This window comes from Drosophila willistoni, chromosome 3R (assembly GCF_018902025.1).
Source record: "Drosophila willistoni isolate 14030-0811.24 chromosome 3R, UCI_dwil_1.1, whole genome shotgun sequence".
NCBI classification, from domain to species: Eukaryota; Metazoa; Arthropoda; class Insecta; order Diptera; family Drosophilidae; genus Drosophila; species Drosophila willistoni.
This window is the reverse complement of record NC_061086.1, coordinates 15519878-15535260: the sequence shown is the minus strand read 5'-3', so window position 1 is coordinate 15535260 and position 15383 is coordinate 15519878. Positions and strand designations below refer to the sequence as shown.

At 38.8% G+C, this 15383-nt stretch overlaps 2 protein-coding genes across 2 annotated transcripts; one reads left to right on the top strand and one right to left on the bottom strand.

The window, feature by feature from the left end:
- Positions 1–2192: 2192 nt before the first annotated feature.
- On the bottom strand, positions 2193–6816 carry LOC6650207 (the record flags this gene model as incomplete). Its single annotated transcript, XM_023179889.2, has 5 exons — positions 2193–2678; positions 2780–2881; positions 2959–4157; positions 4230–6217; positions 6595–6816. Coding segments are annotated over 5 exons (3786 nt in total), but the record flags the coding sequence as incomplete, so codon positions are not given.
- A 7098-nt stretch (positions 6817–13914) lies between these two features.
- On the top strand, positions 13915–15360 carry LOC6650206 (serine protease easter). Its single transcript, XM_002074035.4, has 4 exons — positions 13915–14057; positions 14145–14326; positions 14383–14530; positions 14607–15360. Exons 1-4 carry the CDS (start codon positions 13997–13999, stop codon positions 15296–15298), a joined length of 1083 nt encoding a protein of 360 aa, XP_002074071.1. The 5' UTR covers positions 13915–13996; the 3' UTR covers positions 15299–15360.
- Positions 15361–15383: the final 23 nt, after the last annotated feature.

Sequence of the window (15383 nt, the reverse complement as noted above, 5' to 3'; positions counted from 1 at the left end):
TGTTTTCGTTTACAATAGTTACACAAATTAGATCACAAAAATGCACGTAAATTACAAAGAAATGAATGAATGTGCCTCAAACCGAGAAATAATAAACAAAAAAAAAAAACTTAAATTGAATTTCAAACTTGATGGAAACTTGAGGGAGGTCAGGATATCACTGAAGTGGAGGGTTGAATGTTCAGCTCCAAAGCTCTTAGTGAAATAAATAAAATAAAGGGAAAACATAATACAAAAAAAAAGAGAACAGAGTTCGTTTCAATACAAATGTGTGTGTATATATATATATATAGCTATAAAAATACATAGTTTTGAAATTTTGTTCGCGTCACTTTCACAGCGAAAGTAAAAAAAAAAAAGAGTTCTAAGAGATAGACTAAAATTAAAACCACATAATTCAGAAACAAATACATAGAGAAATTGTATATCTATAGTTAAGATTTAAAGAGAGATATAGATATAGATAGGTAGAGAGAGAGTTAGGGAGAGTGATAGGTATAGGGGGGGAAAAGAGGTATACATATATGTATAATATATTACAGAGTTTCCATTAATTTTAAAGTAGTTTTCTTTTCTTCTTTTTTTTTTAGACGTCCAAATTAATGAGATGATTTGAGTTGATTTTTAAAGCAAGTAGATGCCTCTTCGAAAACACATAATTTCTTAAACTGTTTGCCATTTAGTTTAATACTTTGCAAAGATGATAAATGAGAAAAATTACAATGTATGATGAATGAGTTTTGTTTTCGTCCTTTTTTAATGGGGGATTGTGATTGTGCAAGGATTGGAATTGAATGGTTACATTGATTTGGGATGAATGTGATTTTGGGCGTTAAGTGAGTTTTATATATTTTTTTTTCTTTTCTTTTGAAGCGTAACAGTTTTCTTGCATGTTGTTGTTTTTGTTTGTGTGTGTGTGTGTGTTCGTATATATACTCGTAGGTCATTAGACTAAAGAATATTACATTCATTAATGTTCTATTTTAATAATTCTGTTATCATTTTTTTTTTTTGTTGTTTTCGTTTTCTTTTTTGTTAATTTACATAATCTAGAAAGATGAACGCAAAATGTGAAGAACTGAAATTTAATTGCAAGCCTAATTTTTTCATTAATATTTATTTAGGCTTAAATCAAACATATTTTGAACAACGTTCAAAGCTAATCGAAGAACTTAAAAGCGAATATATATAGTTTCATTTTACATATATGTATGTATGTAGATATTTGTATACATATAAATTTAATCTTTAATGTTGTTTGTTGGTTTAAAATAAAGCTTAATACGTATGTGTATATATATTTTAATATATATATATATATATATCATATATATTTTTATATATAGGTAAGTATTTATAGATGTATGTATATATATTTAGTAATACGATTCGCGGTTTCAAACTAGTCCCTTGTACGTTGTATGTGAACAAATAAAAAAAAAACTTAAAATCATTTTGCTGTGGTTATTTCTTGATGTTGGCTATTGCTCTTGTTGTTGTTGTTGTTGTAAATGCTCTCTCTCTTTTTGTTTAAACAACATCTATCTGCTTACTTAGAAAATAAACTCAATATATATGCCTAAGTGCATTTCATTTAAAATTCAAAATTTGTTGCTAAGATTTTCTACTAACGGCTTTTTATGTTTTCTTGATTTCTTTAGTTTTAATAGTTTTTTTTTGTTTTTGTTTCGTATTTTTATAATTTTTTTTTTTGTTTGCTTGCCACATTTTTCTTCTTTTTTGTTTTTGATTTTTTTTAATATTTTCTTTTCGTTTTGTATTTTTTTTTTTTGTATTGTATTTATATAATAAAGCTGCACTCTATAATCCGTTCTTGTTTCATCACTAAGAAAAAATGAATGTTAATTACTATTATGAGTAATGCTTCAATTTCACGCGAATGTCGTGTACAATATATATCTGAATTGGTATTTATATATGGGATATATATGTATACACGTTTATCTTCGATTTATGTATATCTTATTCAAGTGGCCTTTAACATTTTTTTGTTCAGTTTTTTTCTGCAATAATTTCGTTATTTATGTGTTTTTTTTTTTCTTTTTTTACATTGAACGCATTTTGATAATTATTTGTATATATACGCTATATATATGCTGGTATATATACTTACACATACATTTAAGCAGCATATAAAAGAATATTGTTTGGAAAAAACAAACAGAACAGAATATCCAAAGAACGGCCGAAATATATTTAGATGAAGAAAAAAAAGAACAAAAGATTTCAAAAAACGAGATTTGAGAATTGGCCAGAAATTCAGAAGGCTCGAAAACCCATATATAGTTCATTAGAATGACAGAGAAACGAGAGAGGAAAAAAGTAAAGAACAGTTTTCTACCATTAACGAATTCTTGAAAGTGGATGTAAAGATGCCGCCATTCAGGTCTGCACCAGGCCGCGTATGTCCAACACTGTGCCAGCGGGAGCACAATTATTGGGGCCATTGCTGCTGTTACTGTTGTCGACAATTGTGGAGGCATCGATGCCGGATGTATTCGGTGAGTTCATCACGGACAACAGATCATCACTGACATCGAGAAAATCGTTAAGGAAGGCGCTGTCCCCCGAGCCGCCAATGGTCTGTTGCAGACACTTGAGGTTCTTATCGGCAATTTCGAGTGCCCGATCCATGGCCTCGCACTCAGCTTGTTGCACTGCATCGGCCAACGGCCAGGGCAACATCGAGGATGGCGAAGGCACACATAAATTAGTACAATGAAAAGCAGAAGAAGATATATTGTTGTTAAATACACACCGGATTGAAACAATTCGTTGAAGGCATCGTCCGGCAGCGTGTCGAACACATTTACCAGATCGTGCTCCTCCAGCAAATGGGCACCATTCAATGCTATGTCATCTGTAATATAAAAGAGAGAGATAGAATGAATGGGTTAGAGAAAAGGACTTATATGAATTTTTTTGTGATTAACTTACCAGCATCGTTAGCGCCCATCAGCTCCGATTCACTTAGGCCACCCAGGCCCGTGTCTTCGGAACTGGCATAGGCTGAACTATTATCGCAGACACCAAACAGATCCTGACCCAATAGATTCGCCGTATCGCCCATTTGTTCAATATTGTTGTTCCGATTAATACCGTTGTGCGTGATTGTATGTTGGCCACCCATGGCATTGCCAAAGGCTGTATTAAATGAGGGGAAACTGATGCTGTCACCGCCTTGGGAGCTAATGCTATTGTTGTTGCTATAGTTTAGGCTGTTGTTGTTGTTGTTGCTATTGTGAATGGTGCTGCTACTGTTGGTGTTGTGATTAAAGTGCAAACTGTTGTTATTGTGATGATGAAGATCACTATCGGCTGCCGCCAATTGGGCCACAATTTGGCTAATCTCTTCGGCCTTGATATTTGCATTGGCTAACAGATTGAAACTATTATCCAAATGCTGCTGCTCCGCTTCGAATTTAATCAAAGGTAGTTGCTGCTCCTCCGGTTCAAACTTGGGCATCAGCATTGGTTGTTGTTGCTGCTGCTGCTGCTGGTGATGGTAATCACTGCTGAGTGGAGCCAACGCCGGAGGTATGGATAGATTTGGATTACTCAAGGATGCTGCAGGTGTGTTTATAATAGCGGATGCGGATACAGATGTAGGCGTAGTGGAATGACGCGGTATATACGGCAGCTGAGACTGCGAATTCCCCGAAGATTGTGAATTGCTGGCTATGGATTCCAAAGATGTGGTGCTACTCTTACGCTGTAACACAGTCGATGGCATGACAAGCGGAAGCGTTGTGATCACTTGTTCGGGTTGTTTCCTGGCTCGTTTTTGGGGACGATTTACCGGATTTGCATTCGTTTTGCGCTTGCGTCCACCACCCACAACAGTCGTATCGGCTACTACTACAGAAACCATTGAAGCAGCCTTTACCACAGGCGGAGTCACCTGTTTGGGTGGCTGCCTGGCCACATCGCGCAGATGGCTATGCGTAGCACATAGTGTGAGCGTGTGCAGGACATCAAAAACAGGTGACTGACAGGCTGTACCATCCATACGCCAGGCCATGCAGGGTCGGAATAGCTGCTGTGTGGTATTCTTCACAATGTGGCGTTCGCAATGGGCTGCCATACTCAATGTGGGCTCCTTGCAATTGGCCACTAGGCAGCGATTACCAATTCCTCTGTAGACACACATGAAAGAAAATAAAAGAAATGTTACAATTTGGATAGATTTCTTCCTGTATTCTACTTACATTGGCTGCTGTTGTGCTGCATGATCCTTGTATTTGACCAATAGAGTCTGGATACATTGCAGACGTTGCCTGGCTGCCCGCATGGGAACCTCTTGCAATGATCGCGTGGAGATTAACTGCAAAGCTTGCCGACGAAGCAATCCCTTGCGCACAGCAATGCGCTCCTCACGTCGATTGCTCGGCGACAGAGGTGCCTCCAGAGACAATTCCTTGCCCGAGGAGGCGGAGTGTAGCCAATGCTGTTGCAGACAATAGGGCACATCCGACAAAATGGTTTCATTCTCGCTGCTTGTTAGACAGCGTTTAGTGGCGGGTTTACAGCGTCGCCGACGTATCGATGTCTCCGTTTTGATGATAGGGGCTGGGGTTTCAAGATGGATTGGGGATGCAACTGAAGGTAACGGTGGCGGCGGCGGTGACATCTTTGCTAATGATGGTGTATTGTTGTTGTTGATGAGTTTGTTGTTGCCATTCTTGGCGCCAGTTGCTTGCATCGTTTGACGTTTGGGCGTAGCATTGATGGCGACAATACCATTGGCAACTTTGGAAGACTTTTGTTCAGTTTTTATGGTTAATGGTGCGGGTACAGATGTTGGTGCTGCTGGTGGGAGTGGTTGTGGCGTAGCTGTTTTCATTTTTAGGGCGGGTGCAATGCCTCCAGATACCACCGTTAGTTGCGGCAAGAGATTGGCAAGCAGCGGTGGCGTAGGCGGCGTTGGCGGTGTCAATGGCGTCACAATTCTCATATCTCCCCCACAGCCACCTAAAGATTCAGTGCCAATTCCAATTCCAACTCCAGCACCAGCGCCCGCTCCCACTCCGGCCATCAACAGTGGCGGCTTGCGAAAGATTACATTGACGGGTATCTCATTGAGATCACTGTCATCTATACTGCTGCTGCTGCTATTGCTGGGTGTCATTGTGGGGGGAGCGGAGGTGTTGACGGAATGTGGTGCTTTTTGTCCAGCCACTGGAAAAGAAGCTGGCGCTGATGAGATTGGAACCGCTTGAACTTGTTGTGTTCCAGTCGTAAACACTGTCAATGGCGGTGGTTGTTTTAGATTGTAATTGTTGATGCCACCGACAGCTGATGGTTTGTTTAATGACTCCACCATGTTGTTATTGTTTTGGCATACCAGCGGCAAGGATTTCTTTTTCTTCAAGCACTCGACCTTCTGCAGATGCTGGGCCAATGTGTTATGATGGAATTTCGAGGGCGGCAAACCGCCACCCTTGGGCGAAACAATTGGGGCTACCATAGCGGTCACAGCGGTCGGATTGTGGGGCAGGGTGGGCGAAGGTAACGAGGCGGGCGATGTGGGCGGACTGACCAAAGCAATAACAGCCTGCTGCTGCGCCGAATGTTGCTGATGCTGCTGCTGCTGCTGCTGCTGCTGCTGCTGCTGCTGCTGTTGTTGATGGTGCTGCAGTAGTTTCTGGTTTGTGTCCAGTATGAGCGGCGTTTGCCACAGCGATGGCGTGTGGGTGTAAAGTGGCGGCGGAGCTAAAACTGTAACTGAAGGCAGACATGGTTGCGGCTGAGTCAATTGCTGTTGCTGGTGATGCTGATGCTGACCAAGTCCAGCTAGTTTCTCCTGCTGCTGTGGCCTCACAATGCAAACGTTTGTCGCTCGCTTCGGTGACGTTGTCGTCGTTTGCGACTGCGATTGCAGTTGGGACAATGTTGGCGGCTGCCTTGGCTGAGATTGAGATTGCGTGACATTATTGAAATTCGTTGTTGTTGTGGTTGTTGTTGCTGTTATTGTTATTGGTGTTGTTGTTGCTAAAGACGCCTGCGCCTTTGTGGTTACTACTGCTACCACTGCTGCTGCTGCTGCTGCCGCTGCTGTGGCATTCAACTGTGCAACAAGGTTTGCCTTTCTGTTGGCTGCTCCAGCTGTTGTTTGCCTCTTATTATTGTTGTTGTTGTTATTATTATTATTATTGTTGCTCTTGCTGCTGTGTTCGTTTAAGCGGGCTCGCGATTTCTGCAATCATAGTCAAAAACAAAAAAGAAAAACAGACAATGAGTTTCGTTTTGCTAGCAATTTTTACTCTTTTTTTTTGTCATTTAAAAGTGTAGCTCCTCCTCCCCTTCCTCCCACTCCTCCCTCACTATAGTTAGACCTTCAGCAGAACTGAATGCTACATTGCTCTGATCTCATTGATAAAAACAAAGGCAAAACAAAATAATTTTGAATAAATATACCCCTAGATTCGTTAATTTTAAGGCTCTCACATTGTGGAATGAGCTTAAGAATTAAATTAGAAGAAGAAAACCTAAAGAGCATTAATTATTCGTTGACTATATCTCTTTTATATACATATATATGTATCTTTTCCCTGTGTTTTATGTATTGCTTACCTGTGCATTAAATAAAATTGGCGGTGCGACTGCAATAGTCTCTGTGAATGCATATGGATCTAAATCCTCTGGTGGAGTCGTCGTAGACGGTGTCGTTGTCGACGTTGTTGTTGTTGTTGTTGCAGTTACTTTGCCGGCGACTCTATCCAGTGGCGTCAGCGTTGTTGTTGTTGTTGCTGCTGTTGCAATACGTTTTGTTGCTGCTGCTACTGTTGTTGTTGCAATTTTAGCTAATGCTGCTGCTTGTTTTGTTGTTATTGCTGTTGCTGTTGATGTTGTTGTTGCTGTTGCTGCTGAATGAAATCTTGAAGCTTGCTGACATGACATGTCCAATGTGAAGCCGTTGCTATTGTTTTTTTGTTTTAACTTGGCAGATACGTTTTTCTTTCCTTTTTGTTTTTTTTTTTTATTTATTGTGTTTGTGTTGCGTTTTAGCTTTTTGTTCTTATTATTTGATCTGCAATTTCAAGTCGATAAGTTAATAATCAATTGACCAAACGATAAATAAACTAAAGAATTTTGTAAAATTGAGTTTAAATGGTTTTTAGAATTTATAAGGAATTTATCATCATAAATTTTAGATAATTTATCCATTTTCCCCCATACTGTAATTTTATAAATTTTTAACTGATTTTAAAAGGTTCTCAATCTCTGTTTGTATTTGCGATTTATAAATTTTAAAAATGTTAACTAAATTTTGAAACAATTTTTTCGCACCAATTTTATTAGTTTTTGACATTAAATTGCAAATGCAATTAGGACATGAATCTTTTAAATCATCCGAAAATTTAAGATATTACAGATTTGCAAAGTTAGAAGTTTCTGGGAATTTAGACATTTTTTTTTTTTTAACGTTTATGAGCCCAAGTAAAGTTAGTGAACAAAAAAAGATTTGCTCACTAAACTCAACAACTGAACATGTTATCATTCAATTGTTCTTTTTTGCTCAGTTGTTCTAACTAAAAATCAGAAAATATTATTTATAATATTAAAAATATTTATGCTGAGCAACTGAGCAATGTAGAGATCAATTGAACAACTGAGCAGCGAAGTGACCAACTGGAGTGAGTTCACTCTCTTCGAATAGAAGAACAAGTGAGTGAGTATACTCGGCCAAATGAGCAATGTTTACCCAACTTTACCAAGTACTCATAATCATAATTATAATGTAGAAGATATAGCTTCTTCTTGTGAACTTCCGCAATCCTCTCAGCTGATTAATGCGTGAATTATATTTGCTGAAGAAAGAATTCTTTCTTGGTTGCCTTTAATTAAAATGACCGTACTCCCCCCAATAAAAAACAAAAACACAGAAATTTTGTTTGTTTGGGTCTCCGCTGATAATAAGGCGCAAAGCAAAGCGACGCAAAAGCTTAATTGTCGTCATCAAAGGGCGTTGTCACGTGCTACTGCTGCTGCACCTCTCCCTCTGCCGCTCTCTCAATCACTCTCTTTCGAAATGCATTCGTAATACACTCCCCCCCAAACACACTTACGCACACACACACACACACATACACATTCACATTACCCGTCATTCCATTCCACACTCTCATTCGCGCACTCACTCACTTACTCACCGACGACTCAGGCGAAAAATCGAAACACGAATACGATAATAAAAACAAAACTACAATCAAAATAAATAAATATAAACTCTTCTCTCCCCCGACAACCTCCTCTCCCTCCGCCTCCTCCTCCTGCCTTTCCCGTTTCGCTGTCAGAAAATCAGATCAAGTGAATTGCCGCCGCCATCGCCGACTGCGACGTTTGCTTCGCTTTGTTTGCTTCTTCTTATTATTATTTGTGCTGCGGCGGCGATTGCCTCTTGGCACCGATTGTCGCTGGCTGCTAATGGCAAAAGTTGATAATAAAACAAAAAACGCAATCATTAAAAATAATAAACTTACACCAATACATACAAATGTATGTACATATATGAATCGCAAGCAAACAGAGAGGGAAAGAGACAGAGAAAGAAACGCACAGAACAGACAAATTTGCATGCTAAACGAAAAAAGAAATTGCAGGTTCATCTACAACGAAATACTCTATAATATTGGTTACACTTAAAAGCTAGAAAAATTGAACAAACCTCCTACTACTTTTTTGCCCTCACTCCGGGATTACTAAGGGTTTTGAGTTGACAAACTAATCTGGACCACACATTAACAGGGAGTTCTCTCAAGAGATGTACTCCTTCAGTTTGTAGGGTATATAGTATGCGAAAAAAATGCCAATTGCGTATAATTTAAAGAAAAATATTAATTTTGTATATCTGAAAATGAACTTCTTTGTGAATATGAAGCAAATATTTGGGCTGAGCGCCAATCAACAAAAAAAAAGATGACGAGGATGTTCAGTTTAAAAATATATTCTATACTAGAATGCAATGGATTTTATAATGGGCCTCCACATTCTCTCTATATCAATGCATCAATGGATTCATTTATTCAATGTTTCTTTTTGTTACATCTTGACTTCATTCATAACATTCCAATTTGCCTATGATGATTACGCATAAACGAAACTTTCATTGCATTGGCTGAGTGGGCGGAAGAGTGAGTGAGTGGGTGAGTGAGTGGATTGGCTTTGTCTAAGTTTTTCTTTTACATTTCTGGGAAAGCAGGAAATTGATTTAGAAAGCAAGTTCCCAGAGTTTCCTCCCCTCCACCTCCATCATCATCGCAATGCGCTTACGTATGCAAGAAGACACGTTGATATCAGTGTGACGATGGTGCCCCCCTCCCTGCCCCTGTCCCTGATCCATGGCATTTTATAGCTCTTCTCACACAGTTAAGAGTGTACGTGACAGTTTTGTTTATAATCATTATTATTTATTCATTGTGAATCGCTGAAAAGGAAAGACGAGGCTGACTACTGATAATACGATACGATGAACGACATTGAGTACTTAACGTAAACTTTAAAGGTTGAAACCGACCTACCTAGGTAAATATATACTTATATATATATATATATATGTATATACCTAGTGCGAAAACCAAAGTTAGCAACAAAATGCCAAAAAGCAAAGTAGGCAAAGGTTTTTGATCCGAAGAGGAAGAGCAATGGGCTTTGAAACGAATTTAGCATACAAATAAAAATACAAAAATAAATAAACATCATCCATGGGGCCAAAAGCAAAACTGTCGATAATTGCAAATAATGATGACTATGGGAATATTTGTTGTTGTTGTTGCTGTATCCGCTCTGATCTCGGCGTGTCCATCTACTCTATGGGCAATTCTGCTTCGGCGGGTTTTTTTTTGGTTTGGTTTGGTTTGGCCAACGTTTTTTTTTTTGGTCTTAAATGCTAACTCGTTTTCTTGTTTCTTGTTCGAATGATAAGCCTGAGAAGAAGAACAAACGAAGAACTAAAAAAATAAAATAGACAAAAGAAGTCAAAAGCTGAATGGCAAGTACAAGAAGAGAAGAAAAAAACCATTGTGTCAATTGTGTGTTGTCTAAATACACTGACAGAAAAGTCTCACGTTTCAACAACGAATCTAAAATAGTTTGCAAGTTATATACTTGACTGGAACTACTTTTAGTCTACTTCTACATACTTTTTGTTTCTCAGACTGTAGGAAATAGATTGAATACAAAATCATGGCGGATGCTGAATTAAAAACTAAGATTAAATCTTTATAAATTTGCCACCGATAGACTAGATTAATGAACAGCAGATTTGTGGGTAAATCAACGACCAATAGATTACAGAAAGGTTGTTAGGGTAGGTATTCTGGTCTTAAGAATGGAAAATTTTCAACTTTTACCTGCTGCTGGTAATTGTGTTAGTCTTTAAGAAAGAAAAAAAATACCTGGTATACATTGAAGGTTGTCTTTGTATAGACCTAGAGTAACTATGCCTAAAATGTCTGCACTGCTGGTTAAATGAGCTACAACAGAAATACAGGCAGACAGACAGACAGACAGATAGATAGACGAAGCAGGGCCATGAGAGATGAAGATTGGAACCAAAGCAAGCAGGCAGAAAGCCGGTTGAGAGGTTAATTACGAGAGCAGAGCCAGAGCCATAGCGTTACGCTCAATGGGCTACAAAATCAACTACCAGTTGAACATTTTTCAAACTAAAAAAAAATAAAAACTTGTCTGAAATTAACACAAATACACAATACAAACAAACAAGTTAAATAGTTAAACATAGAAATGTGGTTGGATGTCCCTTGAAAAGGTAAACTTTTATGCTGCACTCCCTCTTTTCTCTGTCCGTCAGTCAGTCAGTCAGCCCGTCCGTTGTTATTGACGCACAACTCTACTGAAATTACAATAAAATGCACATTGCAAATGCAGGAAAACTGAAGCCCCGAACCCGTTTGCTGCTTCCTTCATAACCGGAAACTGAAGGCTAAATGTGGAAAAGAAAGAAAGAAAAAAAAAAACACTATATAATGACGATGTTGATGATGATGATGACGGAGACGACGACGACGACCGCAACTATAGCGGAGAGCAACAAATGAGAGGAAGAGGATGGAGTGTTGTTGCACGAGAGGCAGAGGCAGAAACCAAGTCAGAGGCAGATGGTTGGGGGCCAAAAGGCACAACAGCGTCAGCGAGACACAGCCAAGTCAACCAAGCCAGACGAAACTCTCTACACACACACACACACACACACATACACAGAGACCCAAGAGTATAGAGGAGCATGTAGGCAGCACCAGAGTTTGTGGCCTGCTGTCACTTCCCACTTTAGTTTTGAGCTCATGTATTAAATAAAAAAAAACCTCTATAAATATGCAAGTATGATCCCCTTTAATGAAATATTTGTATCTTCAGAATTTTGAACTTCATTGCAAAGTTGAATTTAATGCTTAAAAAATCTTTAGAAGTTTTCAATCACAACATTAAAAGTCCATCTAACAGACAAGAGATGTAAAGATCTATAAAGAATATATAGGGATTTCTAGGATCAGAATAGATTGCCACATAATACATTTCTTAAACATTTATCAAAGGTTCTAAGAAAAAAATACAGTCATAATCAGCTGACATTGTGGACAGAGTGGGGGAAACACACATTGAATTAAATTTCCGATCTATTCTTATCATGAAAAATCCACTTTTATTATTCCGCAATTCTGAGAATTTGTTTTATAGATTTAAAAAATCATCGATTTCTGTTATTAAGAAATCGAGTAATTTCCTTTAATTAAAGTTCTCAAATATCCGTTTTGAGGGAACTTGAATTAAAGAGAAGCAAAGAATTTTAGGCGGTGATTTTCCATTAAAAGGTGTTTAGATTGATTGAGGTTTTCTTTTTTGTTTATTCTTTCTTTTGCTTTTGTATTCATAACAGCTGCTGCACGAACATAAATACACACATACACACACAAACACATGCACATACACTTGTTATTTTTGTTATTTCACTTTGCCTCGTTTTTTCGGCAACAAAACTAATATAATTTACACCAATACATTGCGTATATCATCCATTTATTCATCATATGTATGAATGTATGTGTACATTTCTCTCTCTCTCTCTCTTTTATGGATGTGTGTTGAGTGTAATGTGCTAATAAACAAATCAACACAAAACTAAACAAAACAAATTACGAATTCAACAAATTCAAATTCCCGTGTAAATGAACTTTGCGTTGCTGGGTGAAGAAAGCGGGCGCCGCGGGGGAACTGTCGATGGCGTGGGGGGAGCGGTTTTAGAGTTTCTCATCTGCTTCACATCTCATTTCACGTATGCGTGTGTGGGTATGCATGTATGTGTTGATGTGTGCGGGAGCGCACCCAAAAATCGCCGGCGTTTTTATGTTTTCTTTAATTCTCCTTCTTCTCCTTTGGCCTCACCCTGCTCTGGCGCATTACTCGTTTGCTTACACTACACTACACACTTGCACATGCACTTGGATTGCCCTTCGTTGAAATAAATATAATTGATATCAACTATTTCATTTCAGTTGTGGTCGAACTTTGGTTCCTTTTTCCACTCACACAAACACACACTTATTATTTGTATGTATTATCAACGCGACGGCCTCTGAAATACTGCGAAAACAAGAATGCGTCACAGGCAGCGAGCACACTCATACACGCTCACCCACATACACACATTCATACAGATACATATATACACTCCCTCATACACAAGTACGAGGCAGCGAGAGCGAAAAAAATTTACCAAACCGTCTGATGACGAGTCAAAAGCAAACTGGCGCCGCAGCGGAGCGCGCAGCGTACTTTGTTTGTGTACCCCTTCCTAGCCCCTCCCCCGTACAGAGACCAACAAACACACACACACACACATCTACGTCAATTTATAGCGTTGCCATATGACAGTGATAGTTTAACCCAGCAAAAAACGCTTAAAAATACATTATATGTATTTACAAGACATATGTATGCAATTATATTTTTGGACATGCAGTGCTAAAGGAAAATTGATAATATTATAAACATAATTAGCAGGCATAATTTTCCTTAAAAAATTTGAAAATAACTCAAAAGTTGGCAACTCTAGGCGTCTAACACATACATACATCCGCACTCATACACACACGCAAATGAGCACACACACAGACAGACCTGGGAATTTTTTTCTTTGCAGTAAAAAAAAATTTTCTTTACACCGCAATTCGATTTTCAATTGAATTTTTCGCCTTGAAATCTTTAAGTTGCCAACTCGAAACGATTGCGTTGCTGTAGGAGAATATATTTAGCAGCACTTTATTGTGTTTCAAGTAATTGGGCAACGATTTAAATGCGTTTTTTGATTAATTTTATTATTTCACTTTACACGCAACTAAGATGGCGGACAGCTCTGTGCAACTGTATGAGTGCGTGAGTAATTTGGGTGTGTTTGTGGAAGAGCGTTGCCAGACCGCTAGAAATTAGTCAGTTGAAAAAAACGGTATTTCAAAATGGGCATTAAATTCAAAAATTATTTTTAAAAATTTGTAATGCATTAACCATATCTGTAACGGCAGTTGTTTCTTCATTTTTTAATTGTTCTTCGATTGGACTTAATTTTGAAACAGCTAAATATCAATATTTGTTTTCAAAAAAAACTGAATATCAAATTTACATCTAAAACATATTTCGTGTTCAACAAGATACATATTACTGACATGGCGTATATTTCAAATTTTTTAAAACAATTAAAAACATTTCTTTGTTTAGTGGTGTAGTTTCGAAAGCTAGTCCCAGTTCCGCTAATACGATTTTGTTATCTGGATCTCGCGACCCGCTCTCTGTGTTTTTATAGTCGTTCACTCATTCGTTCCATAGCTCTCTCTCCTGCTAAATACAAGGGGCTTTATGTTAGTCACAATCGCTCAGTCTCAGTCACAAACCCGACTTGTTTGGAGCAGTTGTAAATAATTCAAAATCGGATTGGAAATCTGGTTAATCTGCTCCAGACACTATGGGAATTAAATTATTTATAGTTGCTGTTGTTTTTTGCTCGTTGGCATTGAGTGCGGCGGGTAAGTACGTGATGGGGTCTCGGGTTGGGGCAGCTAAAACTCGTATTAACACTTGTCTAAAATCACAATTTTCATTTTCACTTGCAGGTCAGAGGACAAGGACTCCTGACTGCTTAGCAAAACTTCCCGATGGAAGGGTAGGGGGTCACTGCATTCCGGTACGTCAATGTGATTTCTTTATGAAAATCCTGGAAGCCGGCAATGTATCAGATAGTGATCGGATTTTATTAAGGGAAAATCAATGCGATATACTAAATCAGGATATCCAGGTAAGGATTTCGCAAGTTTCCATGAAATATGTATGCCAGTTTTCAATCCTCCTCAGGCATGTTGCCCAAGTACAGTGGGTCTGGGAGCCCTTAATCACCCACTGCTGCCTAGAGACTGTGGTAGAGTCAAGTGGCAGCGTAACAATCAGACAGAAACAACGATCAGGGAGTACCCATGGTTGGCCCTCATTGAGTTTACGAAGCGTAAATATTTCTACCGAAATCCAAAAACTGTAGACGAGAATCATGACTGGGTTAATCCCGTTTCCCTTACTTTCAGAGAACAATGAGAAAATCCACGCATGTGGAGGTGTACTTATCAGTCAGCGTTATCTCCTCACAGCAGCACACTGCATTCATAGCTCGAATTGGACACTTAGTGGCGTACGCGTCGGCGAGTGGGATACCAGCACCAATCCTGATTGCCAAGTTTCGTCGGACAGGTCCATGCAAGTGGACTGTGCTCCAACTTACCAAGACATTGCTGTGGAAGAGGTTATAGTCCATCCCTTATACCAGAAAAATAGTTTCAACCAAACGAATGACATTGCCCTTATTCGTTTGGGAGCCTTGGCACAATTAAATGATTTCGTTCAGCCCATTTGTTTGCCCAACAAGCAACTGCGTGCTGACGAACTAGAGGGCCTGGTCACTGAGGTGGGCGGCTGGCAGGCCAAAACGAGTACCAGAATGCGGAAAAGCCAAGTTATTATCACTTCTCTTAGGGACTGTCAAGAAAAGTACTCGGTCTATCACCTGAATATCCAGCCCTCGCAACTGTGTGGTAAGGCTAATGCCAACGAGTGTCATGGAAATTCTGGGGGACCCTTGATGCTCTATAAGAATGATGCTTATCTATTAGGTGGCTTGTTATCCTTTGGCCCTGTTCCATGTCCTTCGGCTGGTTGGCCAGATGTGTTTACGCGAGTCGCATCTTACATAGAATGGATACACAGTAAACTGAGGGCCTAAATTAAAGTAAATGTAAAGTTAATGTGCGCAATTCGAATACAAATAAAAAAAATTGATCAAAAGCCGTTTCTACATTTGAAGTTTG

Bases quoted from the DNA above. Each gene is read 5' to 3' on its own strand.
- LOC6650206 (XM_002074035.4), top strand. From the start codon at position 13,997: ATGGGAATTAAATTATTTATAGTTGCTGTTGTTTTTTGCTCGTTGGCA. The intron at 14,058-14,144 runs GTAAGTACGTGA...TTTCACTTGCAG, and splicing joins GTTGGCATTGAGTGCGGCGG to GTCAGAGGACAAGGACTCCT. The intron at 14,531-14,606 runs GTAAATATTTCT...CCTTACTTTCAG, and splicing joins CCTCATTGAGTTTACGAAGC to AGAACAATGAGAAAATCCAC.